The sequence below is a fragment of the Penaeus chinensis genome, unplaced genomic scaffold (genome assembly GCF_019202785.1).
Source record: "Penaeus chinensis breed Huanghai No. 1 unplaced genomic scaffold, ASM1920278v2 CTG_1841, whole genome shotgun sequence".
Taxonomy (NCBI): Eukaryota; Metazoa; Arthropoda; class Malacostraca; order Decapoda; family Penaeidae; genus Penaeus; species Penaeus chinensis.
Genome location: NW_025917976.1, coordinates 27,501 through 43,469, shown reverse-complemented (window position 1 = coordinate 43,469; position 15,969 = coordinate 27,501). Strand labels below are relative to the sequence as shown.

The 15,969-nt window shown below is 44.2% G+C and overlaps 1 protein-coding gene across 1 annotated transcript in view; it reads right to left on the bottom strand.

Moving 5' to 3' along the window:
• Positions 1-4,627: 4,627 nt before the first annotated feature.
• The window catches only part of LOC125024649 (papilin-like), a 37,957-nt gene continuing 26,615 nt past the window's right edge, over positions 4,628-15,969 (bottom strand). Inside the window, exons 16-22 of the mRNA XM_047612450.1 lie at positions 15,757-15,969; positions 14,686-14,711; positions 14,179-14,374; positions 13,204-13,380; positions 11,257-11,433; positions 8,811-8,987; positions 4,628-4,887 (exon numbers count right to left, since the gene is read on the bottom strand). The exon at positions 15,757-15,969 is cut by the window's right edge and continues 15 nt beyond it. Coding sequence (XP_047468406.1) covers positions 4,628-4,887; positions 8,811-8,987; positions 11,257-11,433; positions 13,204-13,380; positions 14,179-14,374; positions 14,686-14,711; positions 15,757-15,969 — 1,226 coding nt within the window. The remainder of the gene's footprint in view (positions 4,888-8,810; positions 8,988-11,256; positions 11,434-13,203; positions 13,381-14,178; positions 14,375-14,685; positions 14,712-15,756) is intronic.

Genomic DNA, 15,969 nt, shown 5'->3' with positions numbered 1-15,969 from the left:
GGGAAGGTGGTGTCAGGAAGGGTGGTGTCATTTGATGCTGGCAGGAGGGAATGGGAAGGTGTCATTCGATGTAGGAAGAGTGGGAGGGGTGTGTTGTCAGGAAGGAATGGGTGGTTGGATGGTGTCATTCGATGTTGTCAGAAGGGGGAAGGTGTCATTCGATGTTGGAAGAGTGTTGGGGGGGAGGGAAAGTGTCAGGGTGACGTTGGCAGAGGGGGAAAGGGAGAGGGAAAGGTGTCGTGGTGCCAGCGCTCCTCGTGGTCAGAGCACGTGCCAACGGCGGCGGGCAGGGCGCAGATGGCCTCGTCGGGGTCTGTTGGAAGGGTGGTGTCAGGAAGGAAGGGTGGTTGGAAGAGTGTTATGAGGGTGTTGTCAGGAAGGAAGGGTGGTTGGATGGCGTCATTCGATGTTGGAAGAGGGGGAAAGGGAGAGAGAAAGGTGTCATTCGATGCTGTCAGGAAGGAACGGGTGGTTGGATGGTGTCAGGGTGATGTTGAAAGAAGGAGGGGAGAGGGAGAGGGAAGGTGTCATTCGATGTTGTCAGAAGGGAAAGGGAAGGTGTCATTCGATGTTGTCAGAAGGGAAAGGGAAGGTGTCATTCGATGTTGTCAGAAGGGAAAGGGAAGGTGTCATTCGATGTTGTCAGAAGGGAAAGGGAAGGTGTCATTCGATGTTGTCAGAAGGGAAAGGGAAGGTGTCATTCGATGTTGTCAGAAGGGAAAGGGAAGGTGTCATTCCGATGTTGTCAGAAGGGAAAGGGAAGGTGTCATTCGATGTTGTCAGAAGGGAAAGGGAAGGTGTCATCCGATGTTGTCAGAAGGGAAAGGGAAGGTGTCATCGATGTTGTCAGAAGGGAAAGGGAAGGTGTCATTCGATGTTGTCAGAAGGGAAAGGGAAGGTGTCATTCGATGTTGTCAGAAGGGAAAGGGAAGGTGTCATTCGATGTTGTCAGAAGGGAAAGGGAAGGTATCAATCGATGTTGTCAGAAGGGAAAGGGAAGGTGTCAATCGATGTTGTCAGAAGGGAAAGGGAAGGTGTCATTCGATGTTGTCAGAAGGGAAAGGGAAGGTGTCATTCGATGTTGTCAGAAGGGAAAAGGAAGGTATCAATCGATGTTGTCAGAAGGGAAAGGGAAGGTATCAATCGATGTTGTCAGAAGGGAAAGGGAAGGTGTCATTCGATGTTGTCAGAAGGGAAAGGGAAGGTGTCATTCGATGTTGTCAGAAGGAAAAGGGAAGGTATCAATCGATGTTGTCAGAAGGGAAAGGGAAGGTGTCATTCGATGTTGGCAGGAGGGAAAGGGAAGGTGTCATTCGATGTTGAAAGAGGGGGGAAGGGAAAGGGAAAGGTGTCAAGGTGATGCTGTCAGAAGAGGGGTGTTGTCAGAGGGGGGGAAGATGTCATTCGATGTTGGAAGAGTGGGAGGGGTGTGTTGTCAGGAAAGAATGGGTGGTTGGATGGTGTCAGGGTGATGTTGTCAGAAGGAGGGGGAGGTGTCAAGCGATGCTGTCAGAGGGGGGGGTGTTGTCAGGAAGAAACGGATGTTTGGATGGTGTCAAGGTGATGTTGGTAGACGGAAAGGGATGGTGTCATTCGATGTTGGCAGAAGGGGGGGTGTTGTTAGGAAGGAAGGTGTTATTTGATGGTGTCAGGCGATGTTGTCAGAGGGGGGAGGGAAGGGAAGCTGTCGGTTGATGTTGTCAGAGAGGGGGGAGGGAAAGGTGTCAGTCGATGTTGTCAGAGAGGGGAAGGGAAAGGTGTCAGTTGATGTTGTCAGAGGGGGGGGGAGGGGAAGGTGTCAGTCGATGTTGTCAGAGGGGGGAGGTGTCAGTCGATGTTGTCAGAGGGGAGGAGGTGTCAGTCGATGTTGTCAGAGGGGAGGAGGTGTCAGTCGATGTTGTCAGAGGGGAGGAGGTGTCAGTCGATGTTGTCAGAGGGGAGGAGGTGTCAGTCGATGTTGTCAGAGGGGAGGAGGTGTCAGTCGATGTTGTCAGAGGGGAGGAGGTGTCAGTCGATGTTGTCAGAGGGGAGGAGGTGTCAGTCGATGTTGTCAGAGGGGAGGAGGTGTCAGTCGATGTTGTCAGAGGGGAGGAGGTGTCAGTCGATGTTGTCAGAGGGGAGGTGTCAGTCGATGTTGTCAGAGGGGAGGAGGTGTCAGTCGATGTTGTCAGAGGGGAGGAGGTGTCAGTCGATGTTGTCAGAGGGGAGGAGGTGTCAGTCGATGTTGTCAGAGGGGAGGAGGTGTCAGTCGATGTTGTCAGAGGGGAGGAGGTGTCAGTCGATGTTGTCAGAGGGGAGGAGGTGTCAGTCGATGTTGTCAGAGGGGAGGAGGTGTCAGTCGATGTTGTCAGAGGGGAGGAGGTGTCAGTCGATGTTGTCAGAGGGGAGGAGGTGTCAGTCGATGTTGTCAGAGGGGAGGAGGTGTCAGTCGATGTTGTCAGAGGGGAGGAGGTGTCAGTTGATGTTGGCAGAGATGAAAATCAAAGGATACTGTTGTCAGGAAGAGTACTGTTGGCAGATTAGAGGATATTCGCCAAGTTAATGTTGTCAGAGACATACCTGGCGTAGAAAATAGGTTGGAAGATGACACCTGACACGGAACATGACACAGCCTTGACGGGGAACACGGTCCAGTCTTGACACGGAACATGACACACAAGCCTTGACACGGAACATGACACACAAGCCTTGACACGGAATATGACACACAAGCCTTGACACGGAATATGACACGCCAGTCTTGACACGGAAAACGGCACGCAAGCCTTGACACGGAATATGACACGCCAGTCTTGACACGGAAAACGACACACAAGCCTTGACACGGAACATGACACGCAAAGTCTTGACACGAAACATGACACGCCATCCTCAACAGAGAACATGACACGCCAGTCTTGACACGGAACATGACACGCCAGTCTTGACACGGAAAACGACACACAAGCCTTGACACGGAACATGACACGCAAGCCTTGCCAGGAAACATGACACAAGCCTTGCCAGGAAACATGACACAAGCCTTGACAGGGAACATGACACAAACGAGGCGTGACAAGACAAGAACGCTTGACACGAAATCCTGACAGACAGACATCAATTTATTTATTTATTTATTTTTCTAATGAAATAAAGGAGAAAAGGAAACTAATTAGCACTAATTAAGAGAAAAAAAATATGTTAATTTTTACACCTAATCAACATGCAACTAATAAATTTTTATCTAATTAACTCATGCTTTAATTACAGTTTAATTAATTGTCATTCCAATCTAAGATTTAAAATTAATTATGCTATTAAGTTAAATTTAAATTATTACCATCACCAAAAATATGTATTTTTTTACTATAAGAAATATGAAAAAAAATGCAAATTTATGTTATTATTATTATTATTATTATTATTATTGTTGTTGTTGTTGTTGTTGTTTTGCTCATTTTCTTTTCTTTGTTCTTGCGTCGTCGTTGTTGTTGTTGTTCTTATTCTTTTGTCGCTTTTTCTTCTCTCTTTCTTTCTCTTTCTTTCTCTTTCTTTCTCTTTCTTTCTCTTTCTTTCTCTTTCTTTCTCTTTCTTTCTCTTTCTTTCTCTTTCTTTCTCTTTCTTTCTCTTTCTTTCTCTTTCTTTCTCTTTCTTTCTCTTTCTTTCTCTTTCTTTCTCTTTCTTTCTCTTTCTTTCTCTTTCTTTCTCTTTCTTTCTCTTTCTTTCTCTTTCTTTCTCTTTCTTTCTCTTTCTTTCTCTCTCTTTCTCTCTCTTTCTCTCTCTTTCTCTCTCTTTCTCTCTCTCTCTCTCTCTTAACGGTCTTGAACCGTCTCGAACTGTTTTTAACGGGTTTTAACGGTCTTTAACAGTCTTTAACCGTCTTGAACCGTCACGAACCGTCACGAACCGTCTCTTTTCTCTCTCTCTCTCTTTCTCGTTCTCTTTCTCTTTTTTTTCTCTCTCTCTTTCCTCCCTCTCTCTCTTACCTTCCACCTCCCCGGGACACGTGGCCTCGCACTCTCCCCGCGTGGCGAAGCGGTTGGCGTTGCCGTCGCAGCCCGTGAAGTAGAAGGGCGTGCAGCGCTTCTCTCTCTCTCTCTCTCTCTCTCTCTCTCTCTCTCTCTCTCTCTCTCTCCCTCTCTCCCTCTCTCTCTCTCCCCATCTCACTGTTTAACGGTCTTGAACTGTCTCGAACTGTTTTTAACGGTTTTTAACGAATTTTAACGGGTTTTAACGGATTTTAACCGTCTTTAACCGTCATGAACCGTCTCGAACCGTCTCTTTTCTCTCCATCTCTCTCTCATCTCCCTCTCTCTCTTCTCCCTCTCTCTCTTACCTTCCACCTCCCCGGGACACGTGGCCTCGCACTCTCCCCGCGTGGCGAAGCGGTTGGCGTTGCCGTCGCAGCCCGTGAAGTAGAAGGGCGTGCAGCGCTTCTCTCTCTCTCTCTCTCTCTCTCTCTCTCTCTCTCTCCCTCTCTCCCTCTCTCTCTCTCCCCATCTCACTGTTTAACGGTCTTTAACGGATTTTAACCGTCTTTAACGGTCTTTAACGGATTTTAACCGTCTTTAACCGTCCTGAACTGTCTCGAACTGTTTTTAATGGTTTTTAACGAATTTTAACGGGTTTTAACGGATTTTAACCGTCTTTAACCGTCATGAACCGTCTCGAACCGTCTCTTTTCTCTCCATCTCTCTCTCATCTCCCTCTCTCTCTTCTCCCTCTCTCTCTTACCTTCCACCTCCCCGGGACACGTGGCCTCGCACTCTCCCCGCGTGGCGAAGCGGTTGGCGTTGCCGTCGCAGCCCGTGAAGTAGAAGGGCATGCAGCGCTCCTCGGAGGAGTCGAAGTACCAGCGCGGAATGGTCTCGTCGCACAGACCGGAGGCCTTGGGGAGGGTGCACAGGTCTGGTTGGGGGGGAAGGGAAGGGTAGGAGGGGGATGGATGGAGGGGATGGATAGAGGGGGATGGGGGGAGGGAGGGTGGAGGGAGGGTGGAGGGAGGGGGGATGGATGGGGGGAGGGTGGAGGGATATGGGGGGATGGATGGGGGGAGGGTGGAGGGAGGGTGGAGGGAGGGTGGAGGGAGGGGGGATGGAGGGGGGGTATGGGGGTAGGGGATATGGGGGGAGATAGGGGGGGAGGAAGGGGAAGGAGGGGGGGTATGGGGGTAGGGGATATGGGGGGAGATAGGGGGGGAGGAAGGGGAAGGAGGGGGGGTATGGGGGTAGGGGATATGGGGGGAGATAGGGGGGGAGGAAGGGGAAGGGAAGGGGTTTTAAATGGAGGGAAGGGAGGGGGGGAGGGGGAGGGAGGGAAACGGTTTTAAATGGAGGAAGCTTTTTTTTATATATTTTTTTTTCCCCTAAGACTTTGTGATGGTTAGAATTAAATCTATTATACATAATGGGATATTATATATATATTATATTATATGATATTATTATAATATACAAAAAACAATATGTATATACAACTATTATTATATATAAATAAAATATCATACATGTGAAAAAAAAAAAAAAATATATATATATATATATATATATAAGTAAATCTAAATATATATACATATTTATATACAAATATCGAGGCATATTTATATTTATATATATAATATCCACGAAATAATATTATATAAAAGTTATTTAGTTCAACAATGAATTCTTGAAATCTCGGCTATTTCTTTTTTTTTTTCTTTTTTTTTTGAAAATGAAATATTAATTATATAAAGTTTATATTAATGTATGTGCGTGTGTGTGTGTATGTGTGTGTGTGTGTGTGTGTGTGTGTATGTGTGTGTGTATGTGTGTGTGTGTGTGTGTGTGTGTGTGTATGTGTATGTATGTGTGTGTGTGTGTGTGTGTGTGTGTGTGTGTATGTGTGTATGTGTGTGTGTGTACGTGTGTGTGTGTGTGTACGTGTGTGTACGTGTGTGTACGTGTGTGTATGTACGTGTGTGTGTGTGTGTGTGTGTGCGTGTGTGTACGTGTGTGTACGTGTGTGTACGTGTGTGTACGTGTGTGTGTGTGTACGTGTGTGTGTGTGTACGTGTGTGTGTGTGTACGTGTGTGTGTGTGTACGTGTGTGTGTGTATACGTGTGTGTGTATGTATGTATGTATGTATGTATGTATGTATGTATGCGTGAGTGCGTGTGTGTGTGTCCATGTACGTATCCATGTACGTATCCATGTACGTATCCATGTACGTATCCATGTACACATACAAACAAGCACCAACCCCATCTAATTTCACTAAAAAGAACAATTGAATCACGAAGCAAAATCAAATAACAAATAAATAAACAAACAAATAACCGAAATGACAGAATCCGCTCCAATTCACATGCAAATGACATGCAAATGACATGCAAATCATCTCAAAAATATTAAAATAAAATCCCAAAATGCAGTAAAATTAAGACATTTGGATTAGAGCTTAATTTTCTAAATCACTATTACAGTTAGAGAGAGAGAGAAAGAAAAAGAAAAAAATAGATTTTGAAGTAAAAATGAATATAAAAGGAATTATTATTATTTATGTGTCTATTCTAGAATAAAATGTAAATACATTTCTAAAATAGTCACACATTTTATTGATAATACCTGGAATTTATCTATCTATCCCTCTATCTATCCATCCATATATTAATCTATCTATCTATCCCTCTATCTATCCATCCATATATTTATCTATCTATCTATCCCTCTTTCTATCCATCCATATATTTATCTATCTATCCCTCTATCTATCCATCTATCCATATATTTATCTATCTATCTATCAATCTATCTATTCATCCATCTATCCATATATTTATCTATCTATCTATGCCTCTATCTATCCATCTATCCATATATTTATCTATCTATCCCTCTATCTATCCATCTATCCATAAATTTATCTATCTATCAATCTATCTATCCATCCATCTATCCATATATTTATCTATCTATCTATCAATCTATCTATCCATCCATCTATCCCTATATCCATCTATCTATTTATTTATCTATCTCTCCATCTATCCATCTATATATCTATCTATCCATACATCTACCCATCCACATATTTATGTATATATCTATCCATATATCAATCCATATATCTATCCATCCATCTATCCATCTATTTATCTATCCATCCATCCCCTATCTATCGACCTACCATTCAATTAACGTTTATCTATCAATCTCTGTTTCACCTAACCTCTATCTATCTATCTATCAATGCCTCTGTTCATTCAACCACCCGTCTGTGTCTATCTATCCACCTATCAATCTATCCTTCAATTAACGTCTATTTGTCCTCTCCTCCCCAAAAGCCTCTATCTATCGATCCGTCTATCCATGTCTGTCTATGACTATCCAACCATCTACCTATCCAGTTACGTCTGTCCATCCATCTATCAATGTCTATCCATTTATGTCTATCTATCTATACATTTATCGATCCATCTATCCCTCTACCCCCCTACCTATCCTCCTCTCCTAACCTCTCCCTCTGCTATCCACCTATCCATCCACCCGTCCATCTATCCACCTATCTCCCTTTCTCCTATCCACCCATCTACCCCCTCTCCTAATCTCTCCTAAGCACCTATCCACACCTCCACCTACCTATTTAATCCACCTCACCCATCTATCCATCTATTAGCCTCCCCTCTCCTATCCACCTATCCATCCACTTACCCACCCCCTCTCCTATCAACCTCTGTCCCTCTCCTATCCACCTCCTAACCTCTATCCACTTATCTACCCCTGAACTTCTGTCCACTTATCCACTTCCTAACCTCTCCTATCCACGTCCTAACCACCTCTCCCGCTCCTATTCAGCTCCTATTCCGCTCCTAACCTCTCCTACCCACCTCCTATCCCGCTCCTAACCTCTCCTATCCCGCTCCTAACCTCTCCTATCCCCCTATCCACCTCCTAACCTCTCTTTTATCCCATTATCCATCACCTATCCCTCTCCCAACCTCTCCTATCCACCTATTCAGCTCTCCCATCCCGCTCCTAACTTCTCCTATCCAGCTCCTATCCCGCTCCTAACCCATTTCTATCCCCCTACCACTCTTATCCATCTACCCACCTCCTAACCTCTCCTATCCACCTATCCACCACCTATCCACCACCCACCCCGCTCCTAACCTCTCTTTTATCCCCCTATCCCCCTCCTATCCATCTCCTAACCTCTCCTATCCATTTCCTATCCACCACCTATCCATCTCCTAACCTCTCCTATCCATCCTATCCCCCACCTATCCATCTCCTAACCACCACCTATCCTATCCCTATCTCCCCTATCCCCCTACCTCTCCTATCCATCTCCTATCCACCACCTATCAACCTATCCTATCCATCTCCTATCCACCACCTATCCACCTCTCCTATCCACCACCTATCCACCTCTCCTATCCATCTCCTATCCACCACCTATCACCTCTCCTATCCATCTCCTATCCACCACCTATCCTATCCATCTCCTATCCACCACCTATCCTATCACCCTATCTTATCCATCTCCTATCCCCCACCTATCCATCTCCTATCCACCTATCCTATCCATCTCCTAACCTCTCTTTTATCCTCCTATCCACCTATCCACCACCTATCCTATCCATCTCCTCTCCCCCACCTATCCATCTCCTATCCCCCGCCTATCCCCCTCTCCTCTCCATCTCCTAACCTCTCCTATCCATCTCCTATCCACCTATCCTATCCATCTCCTAACCTCTCCTATCCACCTATCCCCCACCTATCCATCTCCTATCCCCCACCTATCCATCTCCTATCCCCCGCCTATCCCCCTCTCCTCTCCATCTCCTAACCTCTCCTGCCGCCGCGCAGGCACCGCTGCTGGCACTCCTCTTCCTTGAGGAAGTTGTTCGCCGTGGCCTTGCATCCGCCGAAGACGAAGGCACGACACGCTCTCTCCTCCTGCACGAAAGCCCAGCGCGGGTAGTGGCCGCGACAGGGGCCAGCGGACACTTCCTGGAGGCATGGGTCTGGGGTGGGGAAGGATGTGGGTTGGGTGGGGGAGGGAAGGAAGGGGGTGGTGGGGGGGAAGGGGTGGAAGGAAGGGAAGGGGGTGGGAGGGGTTGGGGGATGGGTGGGGGGGAAGGGGGAAGGAAGGGTGTGGGGGGGATGGGGTTGGGTGTGGGTGGGTTGGGAAGGGGAAGGATGGGTTGGGGAGGGGGGGTTGGGTGGGTGGGGGAAGGATGGGGAGGAAATAGGTTACACATAAACAAAGAGGGGGAAAGAGAGAGAGAGAGAAAGAGAGAGAGAGAGTGGAAACAAACAAACAAACAAAGAATAAGAAAGAGAAAAAACAAAGAAAGAAAGAGAGAAACAAAGAAAGAGAGAAAGAAAGAAAAAGAAAAAGAAACAAAGAAAGAGAGAAAGAAAGAAAAAGAAAAAGAAACAAAGAAAGAGAGAAAGAAAGAAAGAGAAAAAGAAAAAAAGAAAGAGAGAGAGAAAGAAAAAGAAAAAGAAAAAAAGAAAGAGAGAAAGAAAGAAAGAAAAAGAAAAAGAAAAAGAAAAAAAGAAAGAGAAAAAGAAAGAAAGAGAAAGAAATAAAGAAAGAAAGAAACAAAGAAAAAGAAAAAGAAAAACAAAGAAACGAAGAATGAAAGAATGAAAGAAAGAAAGATCAGGTCACAAGAAAGGGTCAAACGTCACAAGGAAAATTTTAAAAGGTCACAAAAAAAGGTCACAGATAAACGAAGGGAGAGAAAGAGAGAGAAGAGAAAAAAAAGGAATTGATTAATACAGTAACTGGCAACCGGATGCAAAATGCTTCAAGACATTCCAATTATTATTATTATTATTATTTATTCATTCATTAATTTAAAAAAAATATTATGTCTATCGCCTTTTTCAAATTACTATAAATTTATTCTTAAAATCAAAATCATTGTTACATACATATATATTATTATTATTATTATTATTATTATTATTATTATTATATAAAAGGATATACATCTTTGCAATTTCTATATCCAGACGAGATTATTTTTTTTTTCTTAAATAAAGACAAATAAATCTTTAAAAAAATTATGGATAGACAGAATATTTTTTTTTTTTTTTTCATGAACTACAAAACTACGAGATTTAGATGAAAGAAAGCAAGAAAAAATTATTGCAATATTATTTTAGTTAGGGCGTGCACCTTCCACCAATTTTGAAAAAAGTTAAGGCGAGCATTTCCTTAAAATTAAATAAATAGATATTCTTAGCTTAAAATAAAAAACGAAAAGTTGGAATTAATTAATTAGATATGTAAATGAATTTGAAAGAATTAACGCTTTCCGCCAAATTTTAAAACTTGGGGCGAGCACTTTTCGCGAAAATAAAAATGCAAAATTAATAAATAAATATGAAAGAATTAACACTTTTTTTTTTAATTAGACTCGAAAACACTTTTTAAAAATCAAAAACAAAAATTAAAAGTTTTTTAAAAAATAAATATGAAAAGTCAGACCGCAGAATCAAACTCGTCGCTGATTGGTCAAGAAGATCTTTCCCGTCAACCAATCAGCGACGCCGTGAACGAACGCCGTCGCTGATTGGTCGAAAGACATTTCAAAAAGGAATTTTCGGACCAATCAGCGACAAGGAAAGATACGAACGTAATATTGTGACAAACAAATAAACCGGAAAAATAAACAAAGAGACAAACACAAAAGAACAACAAAAAAACAATATACCGAAAAAAACGGTCTTCTTTTCCCAAACAAACAAAAAATAACGGAATATAACTTTTTTAAAACGCTGTTCTCTCCCCAAACAAACAAACAAACAAACGCACTCACCGGTCCTCTCAGGAACGTTGTTGTTAATTTGTCAACCGTAAAAAAACGGTCTTTTCTCCCAAAACAAACACAAACAAACAAAAAACAACCGAAAATGTAAAAAACAAAAAAAAAACGGTCTTTTCTCCCCAAACAAACACAAACATACGTATAAAATCGGTCTTCTCTCCCCAAACAAACAAACAAAAAACAACCGAAAACAATCGATCTCCTCTCCCCAAACAAACCCCAAACAAAGACGAAACAAACACACTCACCGGTCCTCTCGGCCACGACGCACCGCTGCTCTCCGGTCTTCTCTCCCCAAACAAACACAAACAAACAAAATACAACCGAAAACGTAAAAAAACGGTCTTTTCTCCCCAAACAAAAACAAACAAAAAACAACCGAAAAAATCGATCTTCTCTCCCCAAACAAACCAAAACAAACCCCAAACAAAGACAAAACAAACACACTCACCGGTCTTCTCGGGCACGACGCAGCGCTGCTCGCACGTGTCCTTGTCGGGGAAGCGGTTGTTGTTGCCCAGACAGCCGCCGTACACGAAGGGCTTGCACGTGCCGCTGGCCGCGTCGTGGTACCAGGACGGGACGGAGCCCGTGCACGGCCCGGCCACGCGGGGCAGGCGGCACGTCTCTGGGCACGGGAGAGATTGGGGAGATTAGGTAGAGATTAGGTAGATAGTTATTGGGGTCGTTCTTTCTTTCGCTCTCGCTCTCGGTCTTTCTTTCTTTCGTTCTCTCTTTCGCTCTCTTTCTTTTGTTCTCTCTCTTTCTTTCTCTTTCTGTTTCTCTTTCTCTTTCGCTCTTTCTCTCTCTCTTTCTCTTTCCAGGACGGGACGGAACCCGTGCACGGCCCGGCCACGCGGTCTCTGGGCACGGGAGAGATTGGGGAGATTAGGTAGAGATTAGGTAGATAGGTAGAGATTTCTTTTTATCTTTCGCTCTCGCTCTCGTTCTCGCTCTTTCTCTTTCTCTTTCTATCTTTCTTTATTTCTTTCTTTCTCTCTTTGGCTCTTTCTTTCTTTCGCTCTCTCTCTCTCTCTCTCTCTCTCTCTCTCTCTCTCTCTCTCTCTCTCTCTCTCTCTCTCTCTCTCTCTCTCTCTCTTTCTTTCTTTCTCTCTTACAAACAGCAGAAAACTAAAAAAAATAATGAAAAAAAACGAAAAAAAGAGAGACAGCAAGAGGCAAAAAGAGAGAGAAAAGGAGACAGAGACGGAAAGAGAGAGAAAAACAGCTAAAAAAAAAAAAAAAAAACAGCCTCTGCACGCGGGAAGCGAAACGGTTCAGGTTCCCTTCGCAGCCCCCGTACCAGAGCGAGAGCGAGAGCGAGAGCGAGAGCGAGAGCGAGAGCGAGAGCGAGAGCGAGAGCGAGAGCGAGAGAGAGAGAGAGAGAGAGAGAGAGAGAGAGAGAGAGAGAGAGAGAGATAGAGATAGAGAGAGAGATAGAGATAGAGATAGAGATAGAGATAGAGATAGAGAGAGAGAGAGAGATAGAGATAGAGAGAGAGAGAGAGAGAGAGAGAGAGAGAGAGAGAGAGAGAGAGAGAGAGAGAGAGAGGGAGGGAGAAAGAGAAAGAGAAAGAGAGAAAGAGAAAGAGAAAGAGAAAGAGAAAGAGAAAGAGAAAGAGAAAGAGAAAAGAGAAAAAGAGAAAGAAAGAGAAAGAGAAAGAGACAGAAAAGGAGACAGAAGAGACAGAAAAAAACAAAGACACAGCAAAAACAAACAAAAACATCCATTTCACCCACCCCTTCCTTCAGGCTCGACACAGGCAGCCGCGCACTCCTCCTGGGAAGCGAAGCGGTTGGGGTTCCCTTCGCAGCCAGAAAGAAACAGACAGAAAGAAACAGAAAGAGAGAGAGAGACAGAAAAGAAGACAGAGAAAGAGAAAGACAGAGAGAGACGGAAAGAGAGAGAGACGGAAAGACAGAGAGACGGATAGAGAGAGAGAGACGGAAAGAGAGAGAGAGACGGAAAGAGAGAGAGAGAGACAAGAGACAGAAAGGGAGACAAAGAGACAGCCAAAAAACCGCAAAAGCCCGCAAAAACAAACAAAGACACAGCAAAACCAAACAAAAACATCCATTTCACCCACCCCTTCCTTCAGGCTCGACACAGGCAGCCGCGCACTCCTCCTGGGAAGCGAAGCGGTTGGGGTTCCCTTCGCAGCCAGAAAGAAACAGACAGAAAGAAACAGAAAGAGAGAGAGAGACAGAAAAGAAGACAGAGAAAGAGAAAGAGAGAGAGAGACGGAAAGAGAGAGAGACGGAAAGAGAGAGAGACGGAAAGAGAGAGAGAGAGAGACAAGAGACAGAAAGGGAGACAAAGAGACAGCCAAAAAACCGCAAAAGCCCGCAAAAACAAACAAAGACAGCAAAACCAAACAAAAACATCCATTTCACCCACCCCTTCCTTCAGGCTCGACACAGGCAGCCGCGCACTCCTCCTGGGAAGCGAAGCGGTTGCGGTTCCCTTCACAGCCGCCGTACCAAAAGCGGTTGCAGCCGCCGTAGTCCATGTCGAAGTACCACTTGACCGTGAAGTTGCCGCACGGCCCGCGGTCCTTGGCGTGCCCGCACACCTCTGGGGGGGGGGGGGGGGAAGGGCAGGGGGATTAGTGGTCTGTTATCTATTGGCTATTATCCATTGTCTATTGGCTATTGTCTATTATATATTATCTATTTGTCTTTGTTATATTGTCTTTTTTTGCCGCAAGGCCCGCGGTACTTGGCGTGTCCGCACACCTCTGGGGAAAGGGAAGGGAAGCGGGTTAATTATCTATTGTCTATTGGCTATTATCTATTAACTATTATCTGTTATCTGTTATTTATTATTTGTTATCTGTTATCTATTATTTGTTGTCTGTTGTCTGTTGGCTATTGGCTGTCTTTTCTAAGAAGTTCCCGCAATGCCCGCGGTTATTGGCGTGCCCGCACACCTCTGGGGGGGGGGGGGAAGGGGGGGGGGGCAGGGGTATTAGCGGTCTGTTGTCTATTGGCTATTGTCTATTGTCTATTGGCTATTATATATTGTCTATTTGTCTTTTTTTAGAAGTTCCCGCAAGGCCCGCGGTCCTTGGGGAAAGGGAAGCGAGTTAATTATCTATTGTCTATTGTCTATTGTCTATTATCTACTTTTATTGTCTATTGGTTATTGTCTATTGGTTATTGTCTATTGGTTATTGTCTATTGGTTATTGTCTATTGGTTATTGTCTATTGGTTATTGTCTATTGGTTATTGTCTATTGGTTATTGTCCACCTTATCTCCTCCTCGACCTCCTCCTCGACCTCCTCCTCGACCTCCTCCTCGACCTCCTCCTCGACCTCCTCCTCGACCTCCTCCTCGACCTCCAGGCACCTGCGCCTCGACCTCCCCCTTACCTCCAGGCACCTGCGCCTCGACCTCCTCCTCGACCGCGCAGCCCTCGAAGAGCCTCCCGCTGGCCCTACTGACGCCGTCGGGGCAGCAGCCGAAGGCCGACGCCTCGCAGCCGCAGGCGGTGTCAGGGGTCGGGGCCGCTGGCGGGCGTCTTGCCGTCGGGGCAGCAGGCGAAGGGCGAGTACTGGCACCCGCAGCCTGGAGGGGAAATGGGGGGGTGAAATGGGGGGGATAAAAGGAGTTAAATTGGGTGAAATTGGGGTGAAATTGGGGTGAAATGGGGGGGAAATTGGGGGTGAAATGGGGGATAAATTGGGGGGGTGAAATTGGGTGAAATGGGGGGTGAAATGGGGGGTGAAATGGGGGGTGAAATTGGGGGGTGAAATTAGGGTGAAATTGGGGGTGAAATTGGGGGGGGGAAATTGGGGGGGGAAATTGGGGGGTAATTGGGAGGAAATTGGGGCGGAAATAGCGGATTGAAATGGGTGGGGGGGGGGGGGATAGCAGGCGAAGGGCGAGTACTGGCACCCGCAGCCTGAAGGGGAAACGGGGGGTGAAATTGGGTGAAATTGGGGGGAATTATGAGGAATTAGGGAGATAAGGGAGTGAAATTGGGAAGTAAAATTGGAGGGGAAATAGGAGGGAATAGGGGAGTGAAATTGGAGGAAAGGAGGGGGGGTTGGGAAGGGGGAAATGGGGGGTAAAATTGGGGGGTAAAATTGGGGGGGATTGGGAGGTGGATAATGGGGGGGAAGGGATAAAATAAACCAATAATTTGGGAAAATTGGGTAAAAAGTTGAAATAAACAAATAATTTGGGAAAATGGGGAAAATGGGGTAAACAGTTGAAATAAAGACAGTATAATAAAAGGTAAAAAAAAAAAAAAGGTCGATCCAATGACCTTAAAAGCATTGCAAAAAAAAAATCCTATTTTTGCAAGATTGAAATTATTGAAATAATAAAAGCTGCAATTAACTATTCTCTCCATGAGGTTATTATTATTTGTTGTTGTTATTATTTGTTTTTGTTGTTGTTGTTGTTGTTGTTGTTACTATTATTACTATTATCAATATTATTATTATATTATTATTATATTATATCATATTATTATTATTATTATATTATATTATTATTATCATTATTATGTTATCATCTTTATTATATTATATTATTATTATCAATATATTATTATTATAAGAATTATACTATTATTTGTTGTTATTGTTATTATTATCATTATTATTATTATCATTATATTATTATTATTATTATGTTATCCGGTCAATAACCGCGGTAATGATAATAATGATAATAATAATAATAAATAATAATAATGATAATGATAATGACGATAATGATAATGAAAATGATAATAAACAACAACAACAAAATAATACAAAAAATACAACAAATACAACAAATACAACAAATACAACAACAACAAATACAACAAATGCAACAAAATACAACACCACCAAAATACAACAACAAACAAATACAACAACAAACACAACATATACAACAAATACAACAAACACAACAAAATACAACAAATACAACAAATACAACAAATACCCCACCTTGTCCGCCTGGTCCCCGCGCGATGCTCACGCCATCCGGACAGCATCCGAATTCGAAAGTGTAACACGGACAGCCTTCTTCCTTATCCGGACTGCCGGCGGGGGTGTGGTTATCCGGACAACAGCCGTGTGGGGTGTACTGGCAGCCACAGCCCTGGTTATCCGGACCGCGAGCGACCGTCTCGTTATCCGGACAGCAGCCGTAGGCGCTGA